Source organism: Mus caroli, unplaced genomic scaffold (genome assembly GCF_978045245.1).
Source record: "Mus caroli unplaced genomic scaffold, Mus_caroli_1 scaffold_3, whole genome shotgun sequence".
NCBI classification, from domain to species: domain Eukaryota; kingdom Metazoa; phylum Chordata; class Mammalia; order Rodentia; family Muridae; genus Mus; species Mus caroli.
Genome location: NW_028227258.1, coordinates 26,022 through 49,830, shown reverse-complemented (window position 1 = coordinate 49,830; position 23,809 = coordinate 26,022). Strand labels below are relative to the sequence as shown.

General features: G+C 36.5%; 1 protein-coding gene and 1 non-coding gene across 4 annotated transcripts in view; one reads left to right on the top strand and one right to left on the bottom strand.

Annotated features, from left to right (window-relative positions):
* The window catches only part of Wls (Wnt ligand secretion mediator), a 113,074-nt gene that overhangs the window by 83,031 nt on the left and 6,234 nt on the right, over window positions 1–23,809 (top strand). For all 3 annotated transcript variants that reach the window (XM_021158505.3, XM_021158504.3, XM_029475585.2), the window contains 7 exons: window positions 502–638; window positions 3,047–3,215; window positions 4,708–4,805; window positions 5,176–5,239; window positions 7,140–7,283; window positions 8,317–8,400; window positions 16,443–16,596. In XM_021158505.3, coding sequence (XP_021014164.1) covers window positions 502–638; window positions 3,047–3,215; window positions 4,708–4,805; window positions 5,176–5,239; window positions 7,140–7,283; window positions 8,317–8,400; window positions 16,443–16,596 — 850 coding nt within the window. The remainder of the gene's footprint in view (window positions 1–501; window positions 639–3,046; window positions 3,216–4,707; window positions 4,806–5,175; window positions 5,240–7,139; window positions 7,284–8,316; window positions 8,401–16,442; window positions 16,597–23,809) is intronic.
* Window positions 9,659–9,762, bottom strand: LOC115030672 (U6 spliceosomal RNA). The gene has a single exon (XR_003836278.1). It is a non-coding gene; the product is annotated as a U6 spliceosomal RNA (small nuclear RNA).

Below are 23,809 nucleotides of genomic sequence, written 5' to 3'. Positions count from 1 at the left end.
GGTTCTTTCCATGTTATTTATTTAATGAGATGTGTAGAATATAGCATAAGGAGGCTACACAGTAAATCAAAACTCATTCACATACACGCAAGAAAATTAGTAATTAAAAGTATATGTAAAGATACAAAGTATAGCAATTAATATGTAATGACTTGTGCTTTTTGCTGTTTTCTCATTTAATGGCATGTTATGAACATAAATTTAAATCTACTTTCTAATACTGCTTACTGGACATATGTAATATCTTCAATGTTTGAATGAAGACATTCAGAAAAATCTTTGATTTTGTTCCTAATTAATACCTTGGCATAGAATGCCCATATTTGATAGTTTCAGTATATTTCTATAATTTTGAGGAGGAGTCAGAGAGTATATAAGGTCAGTACCTTCTATAATGAGGAACACTTTTGGTAGACAAACTGCTTATTTGTATTTAGTTCTAAAAAGAAAACACTAATGTATATTCATCTTAAAAATTATAATTGGTTTTTTTTTTTTTAGGGAATCCACCAAAATGGAGGTTTCACTAAGGTATGGTTTGCTATGAAGACCTTCCTTACACCTAGCATCTTCATCATTATGGTGTGGTATTGGAGGAGGATCACCATGATGTCCCGACCTCCAGTGCTTCTGGAAAAGTAAGAACTGATTCAGATCATGTTTAAGAAATGCTAGCTTCCCATAATCTGCCATATTCCTATTTTGTGTGTGACAGCCAATGTGTGACTTCAGTTGATGAGCTGATTAAGCGTCGTCATGGAATCTTCTTCTTTCACATGTAAATCATTTGTAAGTCTTCAGATAGCTTGTTCCCACACCACTGTCTTTGCTGTTAATTCCCATCTTCAGCTTTCAGATCTTTCTCTGTTCTACTCTCAACTGAATTCAAACCCTCCCCAACACAGGATGATTCTCCTATAAATATAGTCTTTTTCTTTCTCACATCAACAACTTCTTTTTGCTGTCTTATTTCCATAAATACTATATATACATATGCTATGCCATGAGAAGATTCTCTTTTTCCACTTCCTTCTAAAATCAGCACACCATTTTCTACTTTTTACAAGAATCCTTTCCTCAAAACCTTGCCCAATAGCCGCTCCAATTATCTTTGAACTCCACTGTGTCATTACACAGGATCACCTCCACAGTCTAAATTTAATGGTGGGTTTCTAGTTTTTACCTTCCTTGACCCATAAGCAGCATTCTAGATAGCTAATTATCCCCTTTCCTTCACACAGCCTTTTTCCTTTTTCTTTCTTTTCTTTTTTTTTTTCCTGTTATTATTTGCTGACCATCACTTAGTCTCCATTACTGTTTTCCTTATATTTCTAGTCTCTTACACTATTGAGCCAGGACAGAGATTTTGGACTTCCCTTGTTTATTAGTTCTGCTTATTCCAAGGTAATCTGTGTTATAATTCTTATTTTGCGTATTTATTTTTAGCCTCTTCCAACTCCCAAACTCCAAACAAGCATCCTAGCTATTCTTCTCTTCCATTGAAAAAAAGGTTTTTTATATATATAATACTTGAGTTCTTTGTACTGCCACCTATGGCTCGCCTAAGTTTCCCCATATTAGTGAAAAGCAACTCCTCTCTTTTACTTGCTAGACTGAAAAAAGAAGGAAGCTACGCAATCAGTAGTCTACTTGCTATTCACACTTCCATCCAATCTCCAGGAAATCTTACTGTGTCCACTGCTACCGCCCTAATCTGATCACCCACATCATTGCTCATTTGAGTTATGAGCAACCTCCCAACTGTTCCTCTTTCTTGCACTATTTTCTTCATTATAATTTATTCGTCCAAAGTCTCTGTGCTTCCTTTAAGTGTCAATAAGACCATTCCACTCCTCTGCTGAAAGTGCTCCATTAACTTTGCCTTGTCCTATAAATTCCACTGGATTTTTATCTCCTGTTCTCTGCAGAACCTGTGATGGCGCTCAAAAACTTCCATTCTATGTTTTCACCCCAGGGCCTTTGAACTTGTTCTTGTTATCTCAAGTAGTACTTCCTAGCTATCTTAATACCTCATTTGCTCCTTTCCTTCAAGTCCTGTTTTAATGTTTCTTGTTACAGTGTTTTCCCCTATTCACTCTATGTGAAATCACTCTCTATTCTTTCTCTTGCTTTATCTTTCCTTATAACTTTAAAGTTAATATTTGTTGAGTGAATAAACGGTGTGATTCTTTTATTTAAACTTGGATTGCTAGTCTCTTTTAAGATTAACTTTATGTAAGTTTCTTAATGAATTCATGCCTCTCTTATTTCTCTGCTCTCGTGTCCTATCATTTCCTAACATGCGCTACATGTAGATCTGTAAATATTCTTGCTCTTTTCAAGCCTCTTTGCATCCCCATAGACTCTGCTCTCTACCACATTTCACCTTTAGTTCCTCAATTCTTTGTGCACTTAGTTTCTGTCTCTTTATTTGTTTTTCCCAATAAATGCAGTTCCCTGGGTAGAAACATTGGCCCTTCTCATATATGTTTCTTTAGTCTTAACAGTATTCTTGTTATATGTTTTATGCCTTATAAGCATACGTATGCTGTGGACATAAAAAATATTTAAATAAATCAGAATGATTTTTTTAATAAAGAAGGAGCCATCAATAGTATGGTGGAGAAAAAGCAAAATAAGTAGCCAATTGAACTTATGTGTTTTTGACATTTATTATTGAAACAAATATACTTACATAATTAAGAGACATTAAGGATATTGTAATGACTAATGATGATTGGATCAGGAATCCAATGAAGAGGTAAGAGGGTACAGTTATCAAGCATATCTATTTTAGAAGGCAATAGAGTATGTATCTCTCAGAGGGCTACATTTAGATATGCTGGAGGTAGTGTGACATCATCTTTCTGCAATGCAAACTAGGACATTTTGCATTTCAGGGTGGAAATTTACCATGAATGCTAAGAAATTGATCAATTGGCTAAACTCTGAACAAATAACATCTCAGTTCTCAAAATTGGCTTCAGAGTTTTAAAGTCTGCCATCCTGAGTAACCTGGCTCTTCTGGGTGTTTTTCCACCATCAGAGTCATCTTTGCCCTTGGGATTTCCATGACCTTTATCAATATCCCTGTGGAATGGTTTTCTATTGGATTTGACTGGACCTGGATGCTGTTATTTGGTGACATCCGACAGGGCATCTTCTATGCAATGCTTCTTTCTTTCTGGATCATCTTCTGTGGCGAGCACATGATGGTGAGAACTCCTGGGGGAGGAACATCTTTCTGTTCATAGCTGCTCTGAGAAGGTTGCTAAACTGAAGTCTGCCTGCTTCTGCCTCTCTTAGGCTCTGGGAAGGTCAAAGAAATTTTCACTAGTAACTTGCTGAGAGTTTTGAGACAAGTGCCCCCTAATCTCAGGCATTTTGTTTGTGAAATGTAGTGGAAAGTCTTAATATATAGAGGTTTTTGTTTCATTTTAGAAAAAAATGTGATAATGTAATGAAAGAGAAACATACATCGTATATTTCTTGTCCTTTGACTTCCCTCTGTTTGCCTCAGCTAGCAGGCTAGCCATGAAAGAGTGTTGTCTTGGCATTTTCAGTCAGCAGCTTGACCAAGTGACCTAGTGACCCCCATTACCCAAGAATACTGAACTCTTTGCATGTCATCAAATTCTACTTTAAGATAGGCTGAGTTACTATGATAAAAATAAGAATGATGTCATCCTAACATTGTGGCTAAGATGCAGTTTTATCAGCAAGAATTTGTTTTCATGTTAGACTTCAGAGAAGGGGCTTTAAATTTTTTATTACATTTAGTCAGCTAGTGTGTGTGTGTGTGTGTGTGTGTGTGTGTGTGTGTGTGTGTGTGTGTGTAAGTCAAGGGTCAGTATCCTGGAGAGCTCTCCTTCTACTGTGTAGGTCCCAGGGATTGAACTCATATTGTCAGAATTGGTTGTAGCAGCTTTGACCCATTGAGCCATCTTGCTGCTATGAGGGCTATTTTTCAGTTCTATTATGATCTGATAATTAAAACCAAGTCTCTAAAGTTAGTTTTCCATGCAGAAGAACAGTGTAAGAAGATATGAGTTTACTGACAGCTAAATTCTACCTGAGAGGCTCTTGTAACATGATGGCTCCTCCAGCAGAAATGTCCTGGAAATGAAATATGGACACCAGGGCCCTCACCAGAGTGATTTTTCCAGAATAAGGTGGTATAAGCTACCATTTCTGCCTGGAGGCTGATACATTTTTTTCACTGACCATCAAAAAGAATACTTTGTGTTGGACTGTTGGCAAAATCAGAAGGCTTATACAAGAGGATTTTTGAGTTTCAGACTAACCTGAGCCATATCCCAAGACACTCTGGAAATAGATGGTGGAGGTTGAAAAGTGTGCCTTGTGGTGATAAAGATAAGGAGATAAACTTGAAATAATGAAGTACCTTAATGTTTTATTTCTGGAGATCATTTTACATAAACAAAAGTTATTAGTTAAACAACAATTTATTTTGTGGGCCAAATTTTTCCTTAAGAACATTCTCTGTTATCCTGCAGTGCATGTTCTTTCTTATTGACAGCCACAGTGAATGGACTTTGTAATGAATGTTCTTCCTCAATTGACATGAACATTCAAAGTTTTATCTCTTTTGCTTCTAATGCTGTGGTTTATCTAAGACACAATAGGTGGTTAGCTGGATCACATATGGAATATTTTTGCTCTTTTTCAACTTGGTTTTTTTTTTAGGATCAACATGAGCGGAATCACATTGCAGGGTACTGGAAGCAAGTTGGACCAATTGCTGTTGGCTCCTTCTGCCTCTTCATATTTGACATGTGTGAAAGGTGAGCAGATACCAGCATCACTCCAGGATGAAATGTGCCTTTCTATGTCTACTTCTATCTTTCTAGGAAGAATTTTGAAATGAAGCATGGTGGTTGAGGATCCATGGGATGGAATATTGGAGAGGTCAATATCCTCAGATGACATATGGGACTAAGTCAAAGGTTTAGTCCTTTATATATGCAAAGTGCTTGGCCTCTTCATATTCTAAAGCTCTGCATCTCCTTATACTCTCTGAAGTTTATTTTCTAAATATAGTACACTCACACTCTTCCCATACTCACCATGTCTCACTTTATTGTTGCAACACTAAGAAAGGCTCTGTTCTGCCTTTGTGTTATCTCTTCATCTTGTTTGGTTTTGTTTTTATAGAGGAGTACAACTCACAAATCCTTTCTACAGTATCTGGACTACAGATGTTGGAACAGAACTGGCTGTATCCTTACTCAATTCATTCAAGGCTTCATTTTTCTCTCCCTATCTGCCTGGTCCCCATGATCATTTTCTGTGGCTCTGCTGATACTCTCTGTGTGAGCTCAGCCAAGGCATTGATCCTCAGACTGATAGGAAAAATTAGAGATAAATAGTGAGAAGAATTACTATGTTTTCAGGCTGTGAAAGCACCCAAAGTGGGAGCTTTCAGGCTTTCCCTGTTACTAGAGTTTTAGATTCAGTTCAAATTTTCTGATCTTAAGTATACCCTAAATCATCTATTCTATAATGTGCAGCAGCTTCTTTTTGAGCTGTGGATGCACCTTCTCACTCCTGTGGGAGAGCTAAAACATAGGTCACCTGTGTGGGAGAGTTCTACTGTAGAAACCTTGGGACCAAATTCACCATTGTAAAACTTCTGTGGGAAAGAGGGGATCTGAGATCACTTGTATGCAGGACTTCCATGGGAAAGTCAGGTCTATGTGTAGAGCTTTGATAGTGGCTTCACTGGGTAATCACCTTTAGTTCCTGAGGCTCTGTGGGGATGAGACTAATGTAATTAGTTCTTGAACAATGCTGAGACTTCTAGTTGGTCCACATAATCACCATCTGTATAACTTCTGTGAAGAAAAAAAGATGAGTTAACTTAACTCTTTAAGGGTGCTGATTTTAAAGTCTAATAATTCTAAACACCATGTTTAATATTCTAAGAGAAGAAACCTCTTCCCTGGAGTGAGGGGGTGTGATGCTCTTCCTTAATAGCTAATGCCTTGACATGTACTCCTGAATATATGTTGTCTAATAGTAATGTTTATGTCAATTTCTTTGTGTCACAGAATTTTGTGAGCAAATGAAAATATATACTATCAATATCTTTAAGATGAAAGAGTTTAACTTTACCACCCACAATGGTAACTGTACTATAAGAACAGTTACAATGTTTAGTTCACCACTTTCATTTTATATATAGGATGAAGGGCAAGAGGAGCAAATACAATTTCAAGTCTTGCAGCAAATAACCACCTTCTCTTTATTCCAGGACACAGTTGGTCATAAGAAAGAAGGGAAAATTGCATTAAATTTACTTAATGAAAGATGGATATAGAGTTCACACCTATCAAAATATGGGGAGAATATAAGCAATTCTGGATACAATTGTTAGAACAGAGAGTAGCTGCAATCTGGTTATCTGCTATTCCTGACAATTCACACTCTCTCCTATATCTTGCTGATTCTCGCAGTATGGCCTCTAGTGGCAGGCTCAAAATGTCCTCAGTGGGTATACTATCTGGATCCACAATCCATGCCTTTATTCTATGTCCTTCCATCCTCTGCCAGGTCCCCTTGCCTTTGTTGCTGAATTTGCACCCCCAGGGTAGCTCACTCATGTCTTATAAAAGTTCAAACACAGCACAATGGTTTCCAAACATGTTTACTTTTGTTTTCTAGTATTAGGAAGTATGATTAGTTATTTGTAGGATGGAACTCAAGCATCTTTATTTGGACTTTTTCAGTAATTTTAAAACAGCTTCCCATTTAGTAACCTATATCCACTATTCTAGTGCCTTTCAATTTATAACAAATTTGAATCTCCTCAAAACAGAAAACAAAACTTGAAAAACAGGTTCTGCTTCACTTGCTCTAAGAGGAAAATAGAAAATAGACTACAGTTTTTCTTTTTTTCTTGACCTAGAATAGTTTGAATGTTTCATTCTATGAATTTTTGTCAGAAAACCCCTAACAGTGGTATCAGAATACCAGACTTTAATAGTAGTGCCTTCCTCAAAACTGCTTGAACATTTGGAGACAAAGTTGAATGTTGCCAATACAGCTGAGAAGAGTGCTGTACCCTCTTAGCACAGGTTCTTGGTGAACTTAACCTTTCCTTCACTGTACACTTTCAGATGGCTTTCATCATTGTGGCAGGTATCTGCCTCTGCCTCTATTTCCTGTTTCTGTGCTTCATGGTATTTCAGGTATTTAGAAACATCAGTGGGAAGCAGTCTAGCCTCCCAGCCATGAGCAAAGTCCGGAGGCTGCACTATGAGGTAAGCACCTATCTTGACTTATTCTAGAGCTAATGCTCATGATCTCCAGCTTTCCAGACTTGAAAAAAATCAATAACTGGTGTGTGTGTGTGTGTGTGAGAGAGAGAGAGAGAGAGAGAGAGAGAGAGAGAGAGAGAGAGAGGTATATGTGTAGGTGTGCATGTCACAGCACAAGTGCAGAGGTCAAATGACAGCTGTGTGGATTCAGCTCTCTACTTATGGATTCAAGGGGTTAAATTATTAAATTCAGGTTGCTAAGTATGAGTGGCAAATACCTTTATCCTCTGAGTAAACTTTCTGACCCATGCTTCCCAGACTCAATCTCTAAAATAACCAGTGGGTACTTGTATAGTGTTCAATAATCTGCTTATAGGCCACGTTCCTTACTCAATATAAACACCTAGCCTCCTCCAATCTCTAATACAGGTGACAGGTGATTAGGTTCATTGTGTAAATGGCTTGCTATGTAAAAGAGAGGAAAACCTGCAGAATCCCCTGATCTGCACAGAAGATACCCTAATCAGTAAACATCAATCCTGAATTTTTATTTATTTGTTTTTTTTTATGGAAACCAAAAGTACTTTCTCAAGTTTGTATGTTTTCAGAGCTGGAGTGACAAGTGAGAAAATTCAACCAAATTGGTTTCACTTTTATTAATATGCACCACATACACAACTGGAGAAGAATTTTATTACAACTGTAGGTAACTTGCATTTGGTAACTTTGAACCTTCATGGATAATTATATAACCTGATTATAGTGAAATTGACAGCCTCATGACCTGTTGTAAATGTAATTGCCTAGGCTCCAACATCACTGTTTCATTAGAGATAAAAACATATGAATTATTTTGTTCAAAACTTTCCTCAGTCACATTTACCTCTGCAAGAAGGATATTAATATATGAAATCATTTTACTATCATTCTTAGATATTTGGTTTTTCAGATTTAAATACATATATATAAATATGTGGAGAGAAAGAGAGGGAGAAATGAAAATGTATTAAAACACTCTTCCTATCTTTCCTAATAGGGTCTGATCTTCAGGTTCAAGTTCCTCATGCTTATCACCTTGGCTTGTGCTGCTATGACTGTTATCTTCTTCATAGTTAGTCAGGTGAGTGGATCCTACTTAAGGCTTCTCAAGAGACTATTCCTGGAGAGGTTTCTTCCTGTAGCACAGGAGATTTTGCAGAGCTGCTGATGACAAAAGTAAAGAGACTTTTTTTTTTTTTTGACTAACCAAGCTTTTTGTTTAGACCATTTTAACATGGGACTTTCCACAGACTGGTAACATAGACTGGCTTCACCCTTCCAGCTCTGCCTTGTAGAAAGTTACTAAATAAAACCTGTAGCCATATGGAAGGGACATTTCACTTAAAAGAGTAAAAATTTCAATCCCTGTGGCAAAAAAAAAGCTTGACGATCATGTGGTTAATTTGATTTTAGGTCCTTACCTAGCATTAATAAAGGTTTTTTTACAGATTTTTAGCCAATCTGTGTGGTAATTACATTGCTAACATGAACATAACTCAAGTCTCATTGAGAGAATCTTACCTTTATACTGACTACTTCTAAAACTTAAATTATAATGTACATTAAAATCTCAGTAATGATGATTATAATTTTTTTATAATTTTTAAATATTGATAACTTGGAAAAATTGAAAAAGTCTATCTAAAATCTGATTATTATGCACATGTTAGTCATTTGGGTTTCACAAAGTTCTTCTGAGATAAGGCAAGGACTATTAGCCATGTTTGGGAAAATATTAACTCCATGGCTTCTGAATGTTTCCATATACTCTGTTTTCCAGAAATGTATTAATTTAAATGGGTTATTTAACATTTCTTGGGTTCAATCTTTTTAAAATATGTAATAGTACCATATATAGAAGTAATAATGCCAAGTATTTAGTAGAATCCCTGACATGTCATAAGAATGAACAGCTACAGTTGGGCATGGTGGTGCATGCCTTTAATCCCAGCACTCAGGAGGCAGAGGCAGGCGGATTTCTGAGTTCAAGGCCAGCCTGATCTATAAAGTGAGTTCCAGGACAGCCAGGACTATACAGAGAAACCCTGTCTCGAAAAAACAAAACAAACAAAACAAACAAACAAAAAGAATGAACAGCTATATTAGAGTTCTCAAAATGCATACTAGTTGGATACTAGAACTCAATCATTCTGGATCTTTTGCTGGTTTTCTACCATTGCTATACTTGGACAGCATGGAGCAGCATTCTGGCAAAGCCTTAAGAGAAGACGGTTTCATCCTTTCATCTGCTAACAATTTCCCTTTAGCCCATGAACTCTACATGGATTCTTTTGGCAATCTAGAAAAACTATGTTTCACTTCTCAGAATGCTTTTTTTTCCTAATATGGAACGCTTCACGAATTTGCATGTCATCCTTACGCAGGGGCCATGCTAACCTCTGTATCATTCCAATTTTAGTATATGTGCTGCCAAAGTGAGCACCAGAATGCTTCTAAATAAGTAAAATAAAATATTTTAGATTTCAAAGAGAATCATATATACATGCATTCAAGTGTATGCACACACATTACAGATACACACACATTACAGATAACTTAACACACACACATTACAGATAACTTAACTTAGACCTATAAAAATGTCCTCAGCACTTAATTGGGATACACATATGATTTGTCGATAATGCTAATATCATCAAGATTTGTTTTGGACATTCATAACTAAAGGAAGTACCAACTTAAATTTTAAAATGAAAATTAAAAAATAAATAAAAAATTTTTAAAAAGAAAATGAAAATAAGGATACTTTTATTTCTGCTCAGTTCTGATCTCTTTAATTCCACACAAGGGACTACAAGTTTTGAGCCTCCTCTGTTGGCTATATAGACTGGGCTGTATTGGGTTTCTGGCTCTATTCAGGGTTGACTACATGTATAAATACATAAAACAACATACCTACATTTGTTTACACATTTTTTTACCTTATGGAGCACGTGCGTGAGAGGAGTCAGTTTCCTCCTTCTACCATGTGAATCCCAGGGATAAAGCTTAGATCATCAGCTTCAGTGGCAAATATCTTTTATCAGCTGAGCAATCTCTCTAGCTAATAGATACATCTTTAACTCAATACACCCATATTTAAGCAGAGGGATTGGATAAGACTTCACTCCACTTTTGGCTAGTTTCCTCATGTCACATTATGTTTCCTGGTTCCTCCAGCCACTTAGCAATATGCTGTTCTTAAGCAGCCTACTGAATTCCCTAGTTTTGAGAACAGGTATACCCTGTTCAAAAGTGGAGTCTTCAGTAAGATGGACCATGCTGTCTGGGATATGAACGGGAAGACCATTTCCATTCTTCAGGCCTGCCTCTGCCCTTTTACAAAGCTGGAGTCTTCACATACCCACTTTTAGGCCACTGCCTTTCCCACTGAATAATTCTGCAGAAATCATGTCAATCTGAATTCTAAAGGGATTAATTTCTAAAATGACTGTGCCTTGCTGAATTTAATCTTGTACATGTTTAACTGTTGCACATTTTAAAGTGATGGAAACTATCTTACAACAGAATTTGCAGCTTTTCTTTGGATAGAAAGATTAATTTACCATTGCTCCAGTATTGGGCTCTAGCCTGCTTTTATATTAGCTGCAATAGTCAGGTGGGTGGATTTCAACTCTAAGGGGATATGATGTCTTTGAATTCCATTAGTACCACACATTCCTCCTGCTGCTTTTTCTTTTTTTTTTTCCTCTTTTAAAAAGGTTTATTTATAGATAGCTAAAACATTTTCCTGCATAACTGTGTCCCAGGTACTGTTAATATCGTCATCAGAGGATTATTTTCTAATATCATTTTGGAATGTCAAAGCAATAAGCTTACTTGAAAGAAAATCTATTGGTCAACTTTTTAAAATGGATCTCAGCCTTAGGTAAAAGGCATGTTTTTAAAACTCCTTGTTATACTTGTTGGGAGAGCTTCCATTTTCACCTCATGAAATATATGTGGGGAATCTTGCCAGGATATTGAAACTCTGAGGCCAGGAATGAAAGACATATAGGAAACTGTTGGAATGTAAGCTTAGGCTTTGTAGCTGGGACTGGGATTCGGTCTTTAATGCCTGCTATTTTAATGGTCTGAGTCACAGCAATGAAGAAATGTTATTCTAGAGTCTAGTCTTTCAGCCCCTTTCTTTCTAAAAGAGAGAAGTGTTCAGTTTAGAAGTGGTGTTGGTAAAGAGCAGAAGTATAGTGCAAGAGAGATGTTCAGAGACCTTCACTGAAGGAGCTCCCAGAGGACTGATTTGTAGGTCAAGATATACATGATAAATACCCAGAGAGCCTGTTCCCAAGTTCTTTTTTTGGCTTACACAAATATAAGCAAATGTTTCCTGTAAGATGTATTGTGAGTTTGGAAATGTTGTCAGTAGATTGCTAGTTGTCAAAACTACTGGGTATAAAGAGATTTGACCTCACTTGGCTGCAGGATATATATTAGCTCCTATACAGAAGAGAGTTATTGGAATGTAAAATCAGGGGGAAAAAAGAGTGTATAAAGGGTAACATGGTTGGTATTGTAAATACTTGAGTTTTCTCTTTGAAAGTTAAAATAGGAAATAGCTACCTTTATAACTTACTATTGTATGAACTTGAATCGACAAGGCCTGCTCTGTTGAGGTTACTCATTTTGATTTGTGTTACTGGGATTGTGCTCAAAGTCCAGAATCTCTAAAGCACAAGTAATTTAGAAAACAAAGGGGGAAATACAAGCCAGTTTCTGAACTCTGGGATTACAATATCTGCATAATATATTTATGTAGTTTACTCTCTGCCCACCAGGAAATAAGCATTTACAGATATAAGTTGATGGGTATTTAAGTGTATTCTAAACCATGTGTATATCCTAGAACCAATAGAAGGGACACAAATTTGTTTGGGGGGGTTGTTTGTTTGTTTGTTTGTTTTGGGGTTTTTTTGTTTTGTTTTGTTTTGTTTTGTTTTTTGAGACAGGGTTTCTCTGTAAAGCCCCGGCTGTCCTGGAACTCACTTTGTAGACCAGACTGGCCTCGAACTCAGAAATCCGGCTGCCTCTGCCTCCCATGTGCTGGGATCAAAGGTGTGCACCACCATGCCCGGCTGTTATTTTCTTAGACAGGTTCAGCTCTTATGTATTCTTTATCATCATGGAATATATATATTAGAAGAGGATCATGAAAGAGATGCTCTATCCATATATTACTTATAATAAATTGTAAATTACTGTGTTTAAGATATGCAGGGCATGTATGGTTTTATTGCCACACCCCACCCCAGATTTGAACACAGACTTGTGTATGTATACTAATTAAACAGTGGCCACTGAAGTGAGCTTCCATGGTAGTTGTTCAATCTGCTTTTTTTAGAGACTAACCCTGCTTAAGATAATGTCTTATCTTTGTGTTGTACAGTCACTAAGAAGACCTTCTGGAATTGGACCCATGACTATTACTTTCTAGTTGAGCAATCTTGCACAAGATACCTTTGTGCACTTCAGTTTATCCGTAAATTTAATAGAAATACTGTCTCCTGTCTTGGTTGTTTTTCTATTGCTGTGTTAAGATACCATGACCAAGGCAATTTTTAGATAAAACATTTTATTGGGGGGATTAATAGTTTCAGAGGATGAGTCCATGGTCAACATGGCAGGGACCATGGCAATAAGCAGGAAGGCATAGCACTGGAACAGTAGCTGGATACATCCTGATTTTAAGCAGAGAGAGGGATAACTGGGCATAGTGTGAGCTTTTGAAACCTCCAACTCCCTGTGACACTCTTCCCAACAAAGCCACACCTCCTAATCCTTCCTAAACAGTTCCACCAACTAGGAACCAAGCATTCAAATATATGAGCCTATAGGGACCATTCTCATTCAAACCACTACACCTTTCCACCTCATAGAATAGTGTAGATACTAAATGATATCTTTCATATAAAGTGAATGAATGTTACTCTGGTTTACCTTGCTAACTACTTACTCCAAGTGGTAATAAAGGAATCCAATAGAGCACAGGATATAGTGTATATTTATCACATTTGACTTTTCTTCTCATTTTTATATAAAATTATTGTAATTTATTATGAACTGTAACATTTTCTTTACTTTCAGTCAGATTATTCCTTCTTTCATTGTTCTTTTTCTGCCACCTCTCTCCCTTTTCTTCTTTCTTCTCCATCACTACTCTTTCCTTCTTAATCATCTAGTAGTATTGTCTTTGATTAGATCCCCTACAACTTCTGACCCAGGATCTGTATCTCCCAGGAATAAATCTGGTGGTTTCCCCAACTCCTTGCATAGTGATATTTCCCACAACCTTCACCCTCACCAACTAATGGTATTGCCCTCATTGGAACTCCCCTCACCTGGACTTCATTAGCCTTTCTTTAGGAAAAATAAAAATTGTTTTACTCCGAGATTCTCCTTCCTTCAAAGCCCTGGTTATTATGGTAGTCCCTATACACCCACTGAAAGACCTTCTTCCTCTCACGTCTGAATACAAGCTAAGAATGTTCATTTCCCCCACACAAAGCTAACAAACCTGACCTTCAGAGCTCAGATATTATCCTGTAATATAGTAGTCTCACCACTCAAAGCCTGTGTTTATTCTCTAGACAACTTGTTAAGACTCAAGGTCTATCACAGCTAATTCTCTGTGACATGGCCATCCTCTACTTTGTTTCAGTTGCCTAATTCATTAGTATCCTCAACTGTGAGAGGTATCTACATCCATTAAAACTTCTCTTCAGTCAATAGTGAATCACTGTTCACCTTGCTGAATTCCTTTGTTCAGTTCTAGCTCTCCTTTCCATTTTCTTATGTTCCTACAGACAGTCTTATAACATCTCTGTATTATCAGATACTGAATACTGTTGAGTACCAGGTCTCCTATTTTTGTCTCCTTGCTTCCACAAATATTCTAATAATACCTCTGTAACAACAGATGTCAGTTGAATACTGTACCAGACCTACAGATATTTACTTAGATTATCCAATCCTAGGAAGAAGTAATCCATCAAATATATCAGTTCTATGGAATGAGGAAAGTTCAAGAAGCTTCAACCTTAGACAAAGAACCACAGACAACTAAGGAATGCTGAAAGCAGAAGAAATAGTCTTCCCCAGGGATGAGCTGATGAGTTGGTTACCTGATACCAAATGATCAGCCCAGAAAACATAATTATAAGCCAAAAAAATACATTGATTATAAGAACATGTTGATATGCTTATACATTTAGTTATACATATATATATATATGTATATATATATATATATATATATATACACACACACACACACCTTTAAATAAAAAAGAAGCTGTGAATTTGAAAGAAGTTGGGTATGAGACAGTACATAGGAGAGTTTGGAAGAAGGTAAAAGGAAGGGGAAAATAATGTAAGTATGTTATAATCTCAAAATTTAAAAATTCTAATGCAAATCTTCAGATAAATTGAAAACAAATTATGTAAATTAAATTTCAATTAAATTAAAATATAAATTATGATTTTTCTCAGCTTATACTCAAAACTGTAACCAAGGCCCATTGTCCCAACAGAATGGAAAAGCTGCTTTGTTCTGTCTTGCTTATATCTTAATGAGCCCAGCCTCATCTGTTAATTGGACTAGACCAGAAGCATAGATTTCTTCAACTCTCTTACAGCTTCTTTGCATATTCATTGAACATCAGTCTATATTCCACATGATACAATTTTTATAAAGTGGGCACAATCTGTATTTTAATGTTAGAGTGGTATTTGGAGACATTGCTAAGAAATCATAAATAGCTTCAATGCTGCCACATGACCTAAAAAAAGTAATGGTTACAAACTCTATATTTGTCAGAACCACAACCAGGACATTTCATAAAATGTTGTTTTCCAAAATAAATTTTCCAAATTGAAGTAAATTCCAAAATGAGTTTATGGTAGTAGTTTGTTTTATGAGTCACAAACATGAAAAATTATATAGCACAAGGGATAAATTAACAATGGTAAGTCTATAATTGGATTTCCTGGTTTCCTGACACTCCAGGTTTTTAGGAAAAAAATACAGAGTTAATACCTTACTAGGCTTAGGGACCCTTAGGGAGGCCTGAAGAAACATAGATTCACTATGTCATAAATAGGAACCAAGCACATTTTTGTTGAAGTCATTAACATTTAAATCCATTTTGCCATCTCAGAATTTAGAAGTATAACCCAGACTCATTTAGCTGCCAGAAAAGCATGTACCCAGCAATTCCTTTCATCTACATTTAAAATTTCCTATAGCAAGCTGAAGTGTTCAAATTGATTTCAGTGATCCTACTACTTGTACAAATATTAGTCACTCAACTCAACAGCTCTGTAACAATTCTTAGTATAAATCATATATTTTCAGAACATTCTGAAAACAATTGCTAAGTCATTTTCTCAAACAAAAGCAGTTTCTAAACATCTCTTGCAAAAACGGAAAGTATGTGGAAGTTTCTTAATTACTTTTTTGAGTAGTGTAGCTAAAATGACATTTCATAAATAAATGTGATATATTGTTACTGTCCCCCACATAATTTCTAGAAAGTTTATACATACATATATATATATATATATATATATATATATATATATATATATATATATATTCAATTCTAATCTAGGACCCTGAAAATTTTTAAGGGAACAGAATTCCAGAGACTTCATTGTTTCTTCATTGAGTAAATGTGCATTATTTGTTTACTGCATACACATAGAACATCAAGCACCAAAGGTGTTGCAGCTTCAGCAAGCAAACTATAGATGATTTTGTTTCAGGGAACTTTTGTTCAGATATAAAGAAGGTAAAGAAGAAATTGTAGCTGTGGATGGAGTCAAATTCTCTAACTAAAGAGTATTTAGACTTCAGTTTCTAGGAAAAGATACTCTCAAAGGTATTGTAATATATAGCCAAAATTAGAACCACTGTGGTTTTGCATCTGACACTAGTAAATCCTCAGGAGACCTTCATTTACATGGATTTTAGTCACATTAAAATGTGGAGTCTTTTAGGGCCCTTAACATTTCCATTTAGAGACTTGGCTTTCATGCTGATTGATTTCTAAATTAGTATTATGCTTTTCTGTTTCACTTTAATACCCTTTTTTTTTTAATCTATAGGTGTCAGAAGGCCATTGGAAATGGGGTGGTGTCACAGTTCAAGTGAGCAGTGCTTTCTTCACTGGAATCTATGGGATGTGGAACCTGTATGTCTTTGCTTTGATGTTCTTGTATGCACCATCTCATAAGAACTATGGGGAAGACCAGTCTAATGGTGAGTCTCTGTCTTTTCATTGCAAATTTTTTCAGTATATAGTAGACTTGTCTGCAAGATTTAGACAGCTAAAACTCTGTGTTCATCAGTTAAAGGTTCTTCCAGATGACTTTCTAATACTACCAATGTAACTGGAGGAATTCAGGAACCATAAAACAAAAAAATTAGCACAAACTAGATAGCTCTTGTATATTCATTTTTTAATCTGTAAAATATATTGAAAATGTTTGAGTATTATAAAATATGTTCCAGTTTTAGTAGTAAAGAATAAAATTTGTTTTTCTTACTTTTACTTGAGTAAAAATTACTACATGAAAGTATGCCACATTTATTCTTCCAATAGTGGCAGTTAAATATTGAGGTACTGGGTACAGGTACCTGTGATTTGCTCCTTTCTTCTCGGTTCTCTTTATGAGTTTTTGCTCTGTGTGTGTGTGTGTGTGTGTGTGTGTGTGTGTGTGTGTGTGTGTGTATGTGTGTGTGTGTGTGCTGGGATCTACTTAGGACTCATGTATGCTTAGCAGGTATTCACCCATTGATATATAGTTCCATTTTTTTCAAGAATGTTTTTTTTTCCAAACCACTCTTCTGTTTTCAGATAATCCTGTCTCCTAATGCTGAGAATGCTATCTTTTCCTACTTTATAATCACAGAAACCCCCAAAACAGTGACCCAAAAACTAATTGCAGTTAGGCAGTCTAGTTATGTCAGAGGAAAGGAAACTGAGAACTGTCTCTGCACTAGCCATCACAAAGGGAAATGAATATCCTTTCCCAATATTGTTCATATGTAACAAATGGCCAGTGTTTTACCACCATACTTACTCTTTATCTTTTTTATACCTCCTTTCCCCTACCTGCATCCTCATTGCAAGTGTAACATAAGACATGTTTTCTGAAATTAGTACTAGTGTGTTCTATCTAACTTGGTACAGAGATGAACACTCTGACACATCCTTGCATTAGAACTTGGCCTCTCTTTTAAGTACTTAGTGTGTGTGTATAGTGAATGTGTGGATTCTGTCTTCATGAGAGCCTGCCAAAAGTCCTCTTTGGGGCACTGCCTATATATTGTCTCCTCATATAAAACATTATTTCTGTATGCTGGTGGTAGGTTTTAGTAGTTAGGTAAGTTTGAGCCAGGTTGATAAACATCAATGAAATTTCACTGCAAGTCATCTTAATAACTTATTGGGGCTAGAGATGACTCAAATGCTGAAGGGCTTGCCATATAAGTACAAGTACCTGAATGGGAGTCATCAGCACCCACGTAAAATTAGGCATGGCGGTATGGTGTCTGTAGCCCAGACATTGGAGTAAGGAATGTCAGGGAGGAAATAAAGACAAGCAGATCCTTGGATCTTGCTGGTCATTAAGACTAACTAAAGCAAAGAGTTGCAAGTTCATTGAAAAAATGCTGCTTCAAAAAATAAGTTGAGGGGCTGGAGAGATGGCTCAGAGGTTAAGAACACTGACTGCTCTTCCAGACGTCCTGAGTTCAATTCTCAGCAACCACATGGTGGCTCACAACCATCTGTAATAGGATCTGATGCCCTCTTCTGGTGTGTCTAAAGACAGCTACAGTGTACTCATATAAATAAAATAAGTGAATATTTAAATAATAATAATAAGTTGAAAAGCAGTCGAAAAAGATACCAGACATCTATCTCTGTCCTCCACCCAAATACATACACACATGGACCCATGCACCTTATATGTATGCACAAACAAATATGTACACATACATACTACAAATTATTTGTCTTATAAGAATTTGGAGTAACAGAGTTTCTTGAGGTTTAAAATTGCATCAATTTTCTTGGATATGAAACTAGACTCCTAAGAAACAGATCTGAGGAAATATGGTTGAACTTTTTATGGCATAGATGTGGGAGGTGATCTATCCCATGTCTTCTCTCTCCTGATGGAATCTTAGTTCTTTAAGGGCAAGATTAATTCTAGCTTTTGTTTTTTGTTGTTTTTCTCTTTTGGAGATAACATCTTACTGTGTAGCTAAAACATGAAATTCACCAATCTTAGTGCTGATAATAGAGGCACATGATGGTAATGATTAGCTAAAGATAAGAAAATTGAAATGAGGAAGAGCCAGGAGAGGTGACTGCAATGTTCAGAGCAAGGATTGTTCAGTCCCACTATCATCTGTTTTCATACTGCACTGTTGCTTCTTTGGGAAAACATCCTTATCTTCCTTCTTATATTTAGACTTCTTTAAAATGAAGAGCTCTTGTCATTCTGTTTTTAATCTGTCTCTGGCCATGGGTCTTAGGTGAGTCAGTTTACCCACTTCCCACCTTTCTATAGGGTTTGAGACCTAGGCATTCATTAGTTTCTGTTCCACTGCTATTTAGTTCATGTGTTACAATATTTAACATAGTGGAACGTGTAGCTTTTTAAACAGCCAATCTCCATAGGGCCATCATAATGGGATCATGGATTATAAAAAAGAACATTCATTTTATTTCATGGTCATCCTGCTGGACTTTAACAGAAACCACATGGTCTTTGGCTTGACTTGAATTTGAGGTGTTTTTGTTGATGTGGTTTTTGGGTTTGCTTTTCAAGAAAATAGCAAATAAAACAATTTCTATGTTTCCTAAATGTAAAAAAATATGCTAACTGTGGGGGGAGGGGCAGCCCCAGCAGAGTCTTCTTTTTGTTCTCTGTTCCCCTTGAGGCAGTGGAGGGGAAGAGCTTTGGTGAAGGGTGAGACTTTGTCTTAGGGAATATTTAGAGTTGCTGTATAATAAAAAGAATTTACTTATCTAAGTCTGAATTACTTTGCCACTGTAGCTGACCTGCCTTCTGTGTTCCTCTGAGGCCAGAAACTGGCATTTAGTACCTCATCCTAAAACAGCAGGAGTTTCAGCAATATAGCCTTTGTTCTAGCTCCACAGGAACTGTGGGGCTCTAACTTTCAGCCTGTTAGTTGAAGTCACAGGAAGAAAAGGGGACACATTGAAAAATAGTTTTGGCCTTTATTATTAAATTCTAAAAAGTATCCTATGAAAATTCTCTTAGAAAAGGGGAATAGGGATGAGGGGAAACAAGAAGGATAAGGAGAGAAAGAGTGTGAGTGAGTGAGTGTCCTCCTCTCTGTGTCCTCAGCATGTATATGTCTTTCAGACTACATGATCACATGGTAAAAAAAAATTCATCAGAAGTTTATACATAAATAAATCATAAATCGAATAAGAAGTTTATGACAGAGAATACTTGCATACATATCCACTAGAAGTAATTATCTGGCTAAAGATTCATTATTTGTCATAGCTCCACAGGTTCATGGAGAGTTAAAAAACATAACTAAGTTATTGGTGAAGTTTTGTATAGATAAACCTAGTCGATACTTTATCTTCTGTCTTAGCACCTATAATTAATTGAAAGTTCCCTTTTTATGACCTTTGGTTAATGTTTTTACAACCTCATGGAATGTGCACTAAGTAATAGAATCAATTAACTGATGACACTTAGAGACTGGCAGAGTTCTCATTGCAGTTTTGACTATAAGAAAGGACCTAATAGCAGTCCCACTATAAAAGAACTTAATAAATACTGATATAATTTTAGGAATTCTTACAGGATAATCATTATGAATTAAGTCATCTGTCTATATAGCATCACTACAAGACAGTACATCTTTGTAGATCTGTAGAGATCTCCTCAAAATTGTGGGCTAATACCTAGTGATTGTCATCTATGTCTAGTAAACCCTGATTGATAGCAGGAACCTTTCCTAAAATTATTTTCTCATTGGGCTTGCCTATAGGAGCAAATCTTGTTTGGATTATTAATCCAAATCAGACTCATCTCAAGAAGATTTCCTGCTAGTTATTAGCTTGTGGTATGATGTCTCCTGACAGCTAACAAGTTGTAGTTAATGAGCAGTGACCACACGAACTCTTCTGGATTTTGTTGGCAAATCTGCTAATCCTCTACACTCCTTTTCTCTATTTTAAACAAGCTCTTCAGTGTTCATACTATCAGATTCTGTGGCTCTTTCTTATGTTAGCACTGTCACTGTGGCATCTCAGCGGTAATGTTTGTCAGAGCACTACTGGGCATGTGAAGCTCATGAGCCATTACTAGCTATGGAACCAGGACATTCTCATCAAAACTTCTTACTTTGTACAGTGACTTAAAATTTTCACAATTGAGAAATATTATGGTGTTGTCCTCATCACAATTTTTGTGTGAGATAGACTGATTGGTCTATAATGGCACAGAAAACTCAAATCCCAGTCTACAATAGTAGAACATATCCTCATATTTCTTTCTAAATATGTGTTTGGAATATGCATGCCCTTTTTGTTGTCACTATGACTGTTATGTGCCACTGTCATGTTCTGTCCAGATTTTAGAGATGTTAAATATCTTAATATTTCCTTGTAGAAAACTATCACAATTTCCCAAACAGCATATTAGAAATAGTCTTAAGTACTTATTGGCAAATTTTTGGGGAACTTTATAATAATCATAAACATAGAAGTCAAACAGTTTAACAGTTCTTTGCATATTATGACTCCATAGTAGCTCTTAAGCCCTAGCAACTTGTACCCTCTATTCTTCTGTGTGATATCATGACCTCACTCAGTTGTAAGAGGATCTTTTCACATTGGGTTTTCTTCTTTCTCATATTTTTTTTATTTATATTATATCACAATCACAATCCCCCTTCCTCCTCTTCTCTCATTCTTGCCCTTACAAATCCAACCACCCCATTACCCTCCCTTCTCTGAGGAGAAGGGGAACCCACCCTTGGGTACCACCCTCTCTGGCTCACACCATTCTATCCCCACTCTTCCACCAGATTGTCCTAGCTCTACTGAATGTTTGGCTCTGGATCTCTGCATCTGCTTCCATTCACTGCTGGATGAAGCCTCTCCGGAGACAGTTATGCTAAGTTTCTGTCTGTAAGCATAGCAAAGTATCATTAATAGTGTCAGAGTTTGGCTTTCTCTCATGGGATGGGTTTCCATTTGGGCCAGCCATTAGTTGACCATTCCTTCACTCTTTGTTCCATCTTTATCCCTGTGAAGCTTGTAGGCAAGAGAAATTTTGAACTGAAGATTTTGTAGGTAGGTTGATATCCCATCCTGCCTGGCTACGGGAGGTAGCCACTTCAGTTTCTATATCTCCCACTAGTAGGAATCTCAGTTAGGGTCACCCCATAACCTCCCTCATCCCCACCAGTTTCCATTCTCACTTCCAGCCCTCTCCCACTCCCCAAACACCTGATTGCCATCCTCATTCCCCTCCTCACCACCTCTGCCACCAAGTTCTCTCTCTCCATCCACCTCTGATGACTATTTTGTTTTCCCTTCTGAATGAAATTCACACATCTTTCTTGGCCTCTCCTTATTACCCAGTTTATTTGGGTCTGTGAATTATAGAATGGTTTTGATGTGCTTTATATCTAATGTCCAATTATAAGTGAGTACATACCACAGATGTCTTTATGGGTCTGTATTACCTCACTCAGGATTATATTCTCAAGTTCCATCCATTTGCTTTCAAATTTCATGATGCCTTGGCTTTTAATAGCTGAATAGTAATCCATTGTGTACATTTACCACATTTTCTTCTAATCACCTTCCTTCTTTTATCTTTATCTTTTTCTTTCCCTTTTAACCTATCATCTTCCAGCAGACCACATAGTAGGTCTTGTGCATTCTGGAACTTTATGCAAGATCCAAAAGCTTCTTGGAAAGGTATAATTTGAAATATTCCAGAAAAAAAATGCAAACTGAGCCAGGAAGATACACTGTACTTTTAAATTCCTTCAATGTCTGAATAGCATTTATTCTTCATAGCCTTTCTGTTTCTTTTCCTTTTTCTGGAGTGTTATTGTTATTGCTAACAAATAGATCTAAGCTCTATGAACCCTGTTTCACCAAAGCTATCTTTGCCCAGGAGGGATCCTTAACCTGATGCACACCTGCTTTTCCAGTGGAGAGTTTGTCCCTAAACTCCAATTCCCGGATGCTAAGTCTAGGAGCCAGAGTAGGCAAATATTGATGAATAATTGAAGACTATTACTACACGGAAGATATCATGCTGTATATTTGATTTATTTAAAAAAATTAAACTCTACTATTCATTTATGTATATTTAAATATAATCTTTACCACCATCATCATACTACCCAAAATCTAAGATAAACATAAAGCTAACAGTAATACTTTACATTAAATCAATTTAGGTTTACAAATACAGTATTGTTTTTCCTATTCTGCTTTGAACTAGAGATTTCCTTATAAAGAATTATCACTTAAACTTGGCTTCAAAGTTTAATACAAAAAAGGCTGGTATAGGACCAAGAAAAAATACACAGTAAATGATAGAGTCATTTAAGACTTTGTGGAGAAAGCCAAGTGTGGTGGTGTACACCTTTAATCTCAGCACTCAGGAGGCATAGGCTGACCATCTCTTACATCAAGGTCACTCTGGTCTACAGAGCATGTTCCAAGACAGTCAGCACTACACAGAGAAACACTGACTTGAAAAACAAGATATATAAATGATAGAGACAGACAGATAGATAGATAGATAGATAGATAGATAGATAGATAGATAGATAGATAGATAGATGATAGATAGATAGATAGATAGATAGATAGATAGATAGATAGATAGATAGATAGATAGATGAGAGGGAGAAGAAGAAGAAGAAGAAGAAGAAGAAGAAGAAGAAGAAGAAGAAGAAGAAGAAGAAGAAGAAGACGACGACGACGACGATGACGACGACGACTATGTGAAGAAAACACAAGCTTTGAAAAGAGTCACAGATAGCTCAGGATCCTGGTTCCAGCACAGACTATATTTGATCTTGAGAAACAAATATGAGCTCACAGTATAGGAACTCTCTGATAGTAGCTCTTGAGCAATAGTGTGTTATTTGGCCTTGGTGATTATAAGGTTGTAATTATGGAGTCCCTTTTAATATTAGAACACCTCTGTTCTCACAAAGAATCCATGAAGCACTCAGAATGTCCACAGAAGTTTCTCTTTCTTTTTTTATTTTTTACCAAAAAACTATAATCACAGATATGATAAATGTTGCCAGTCTTAGTCCTGTGGATGGCTTTCTTGGCACCCAGAAGGCATTTTAGACCATTAGAACTGTGCAGCACCACACCCCTGTAATGATACATCAGAGATACACATCCTCTACCAATGTCCATGGAGATCAGCTG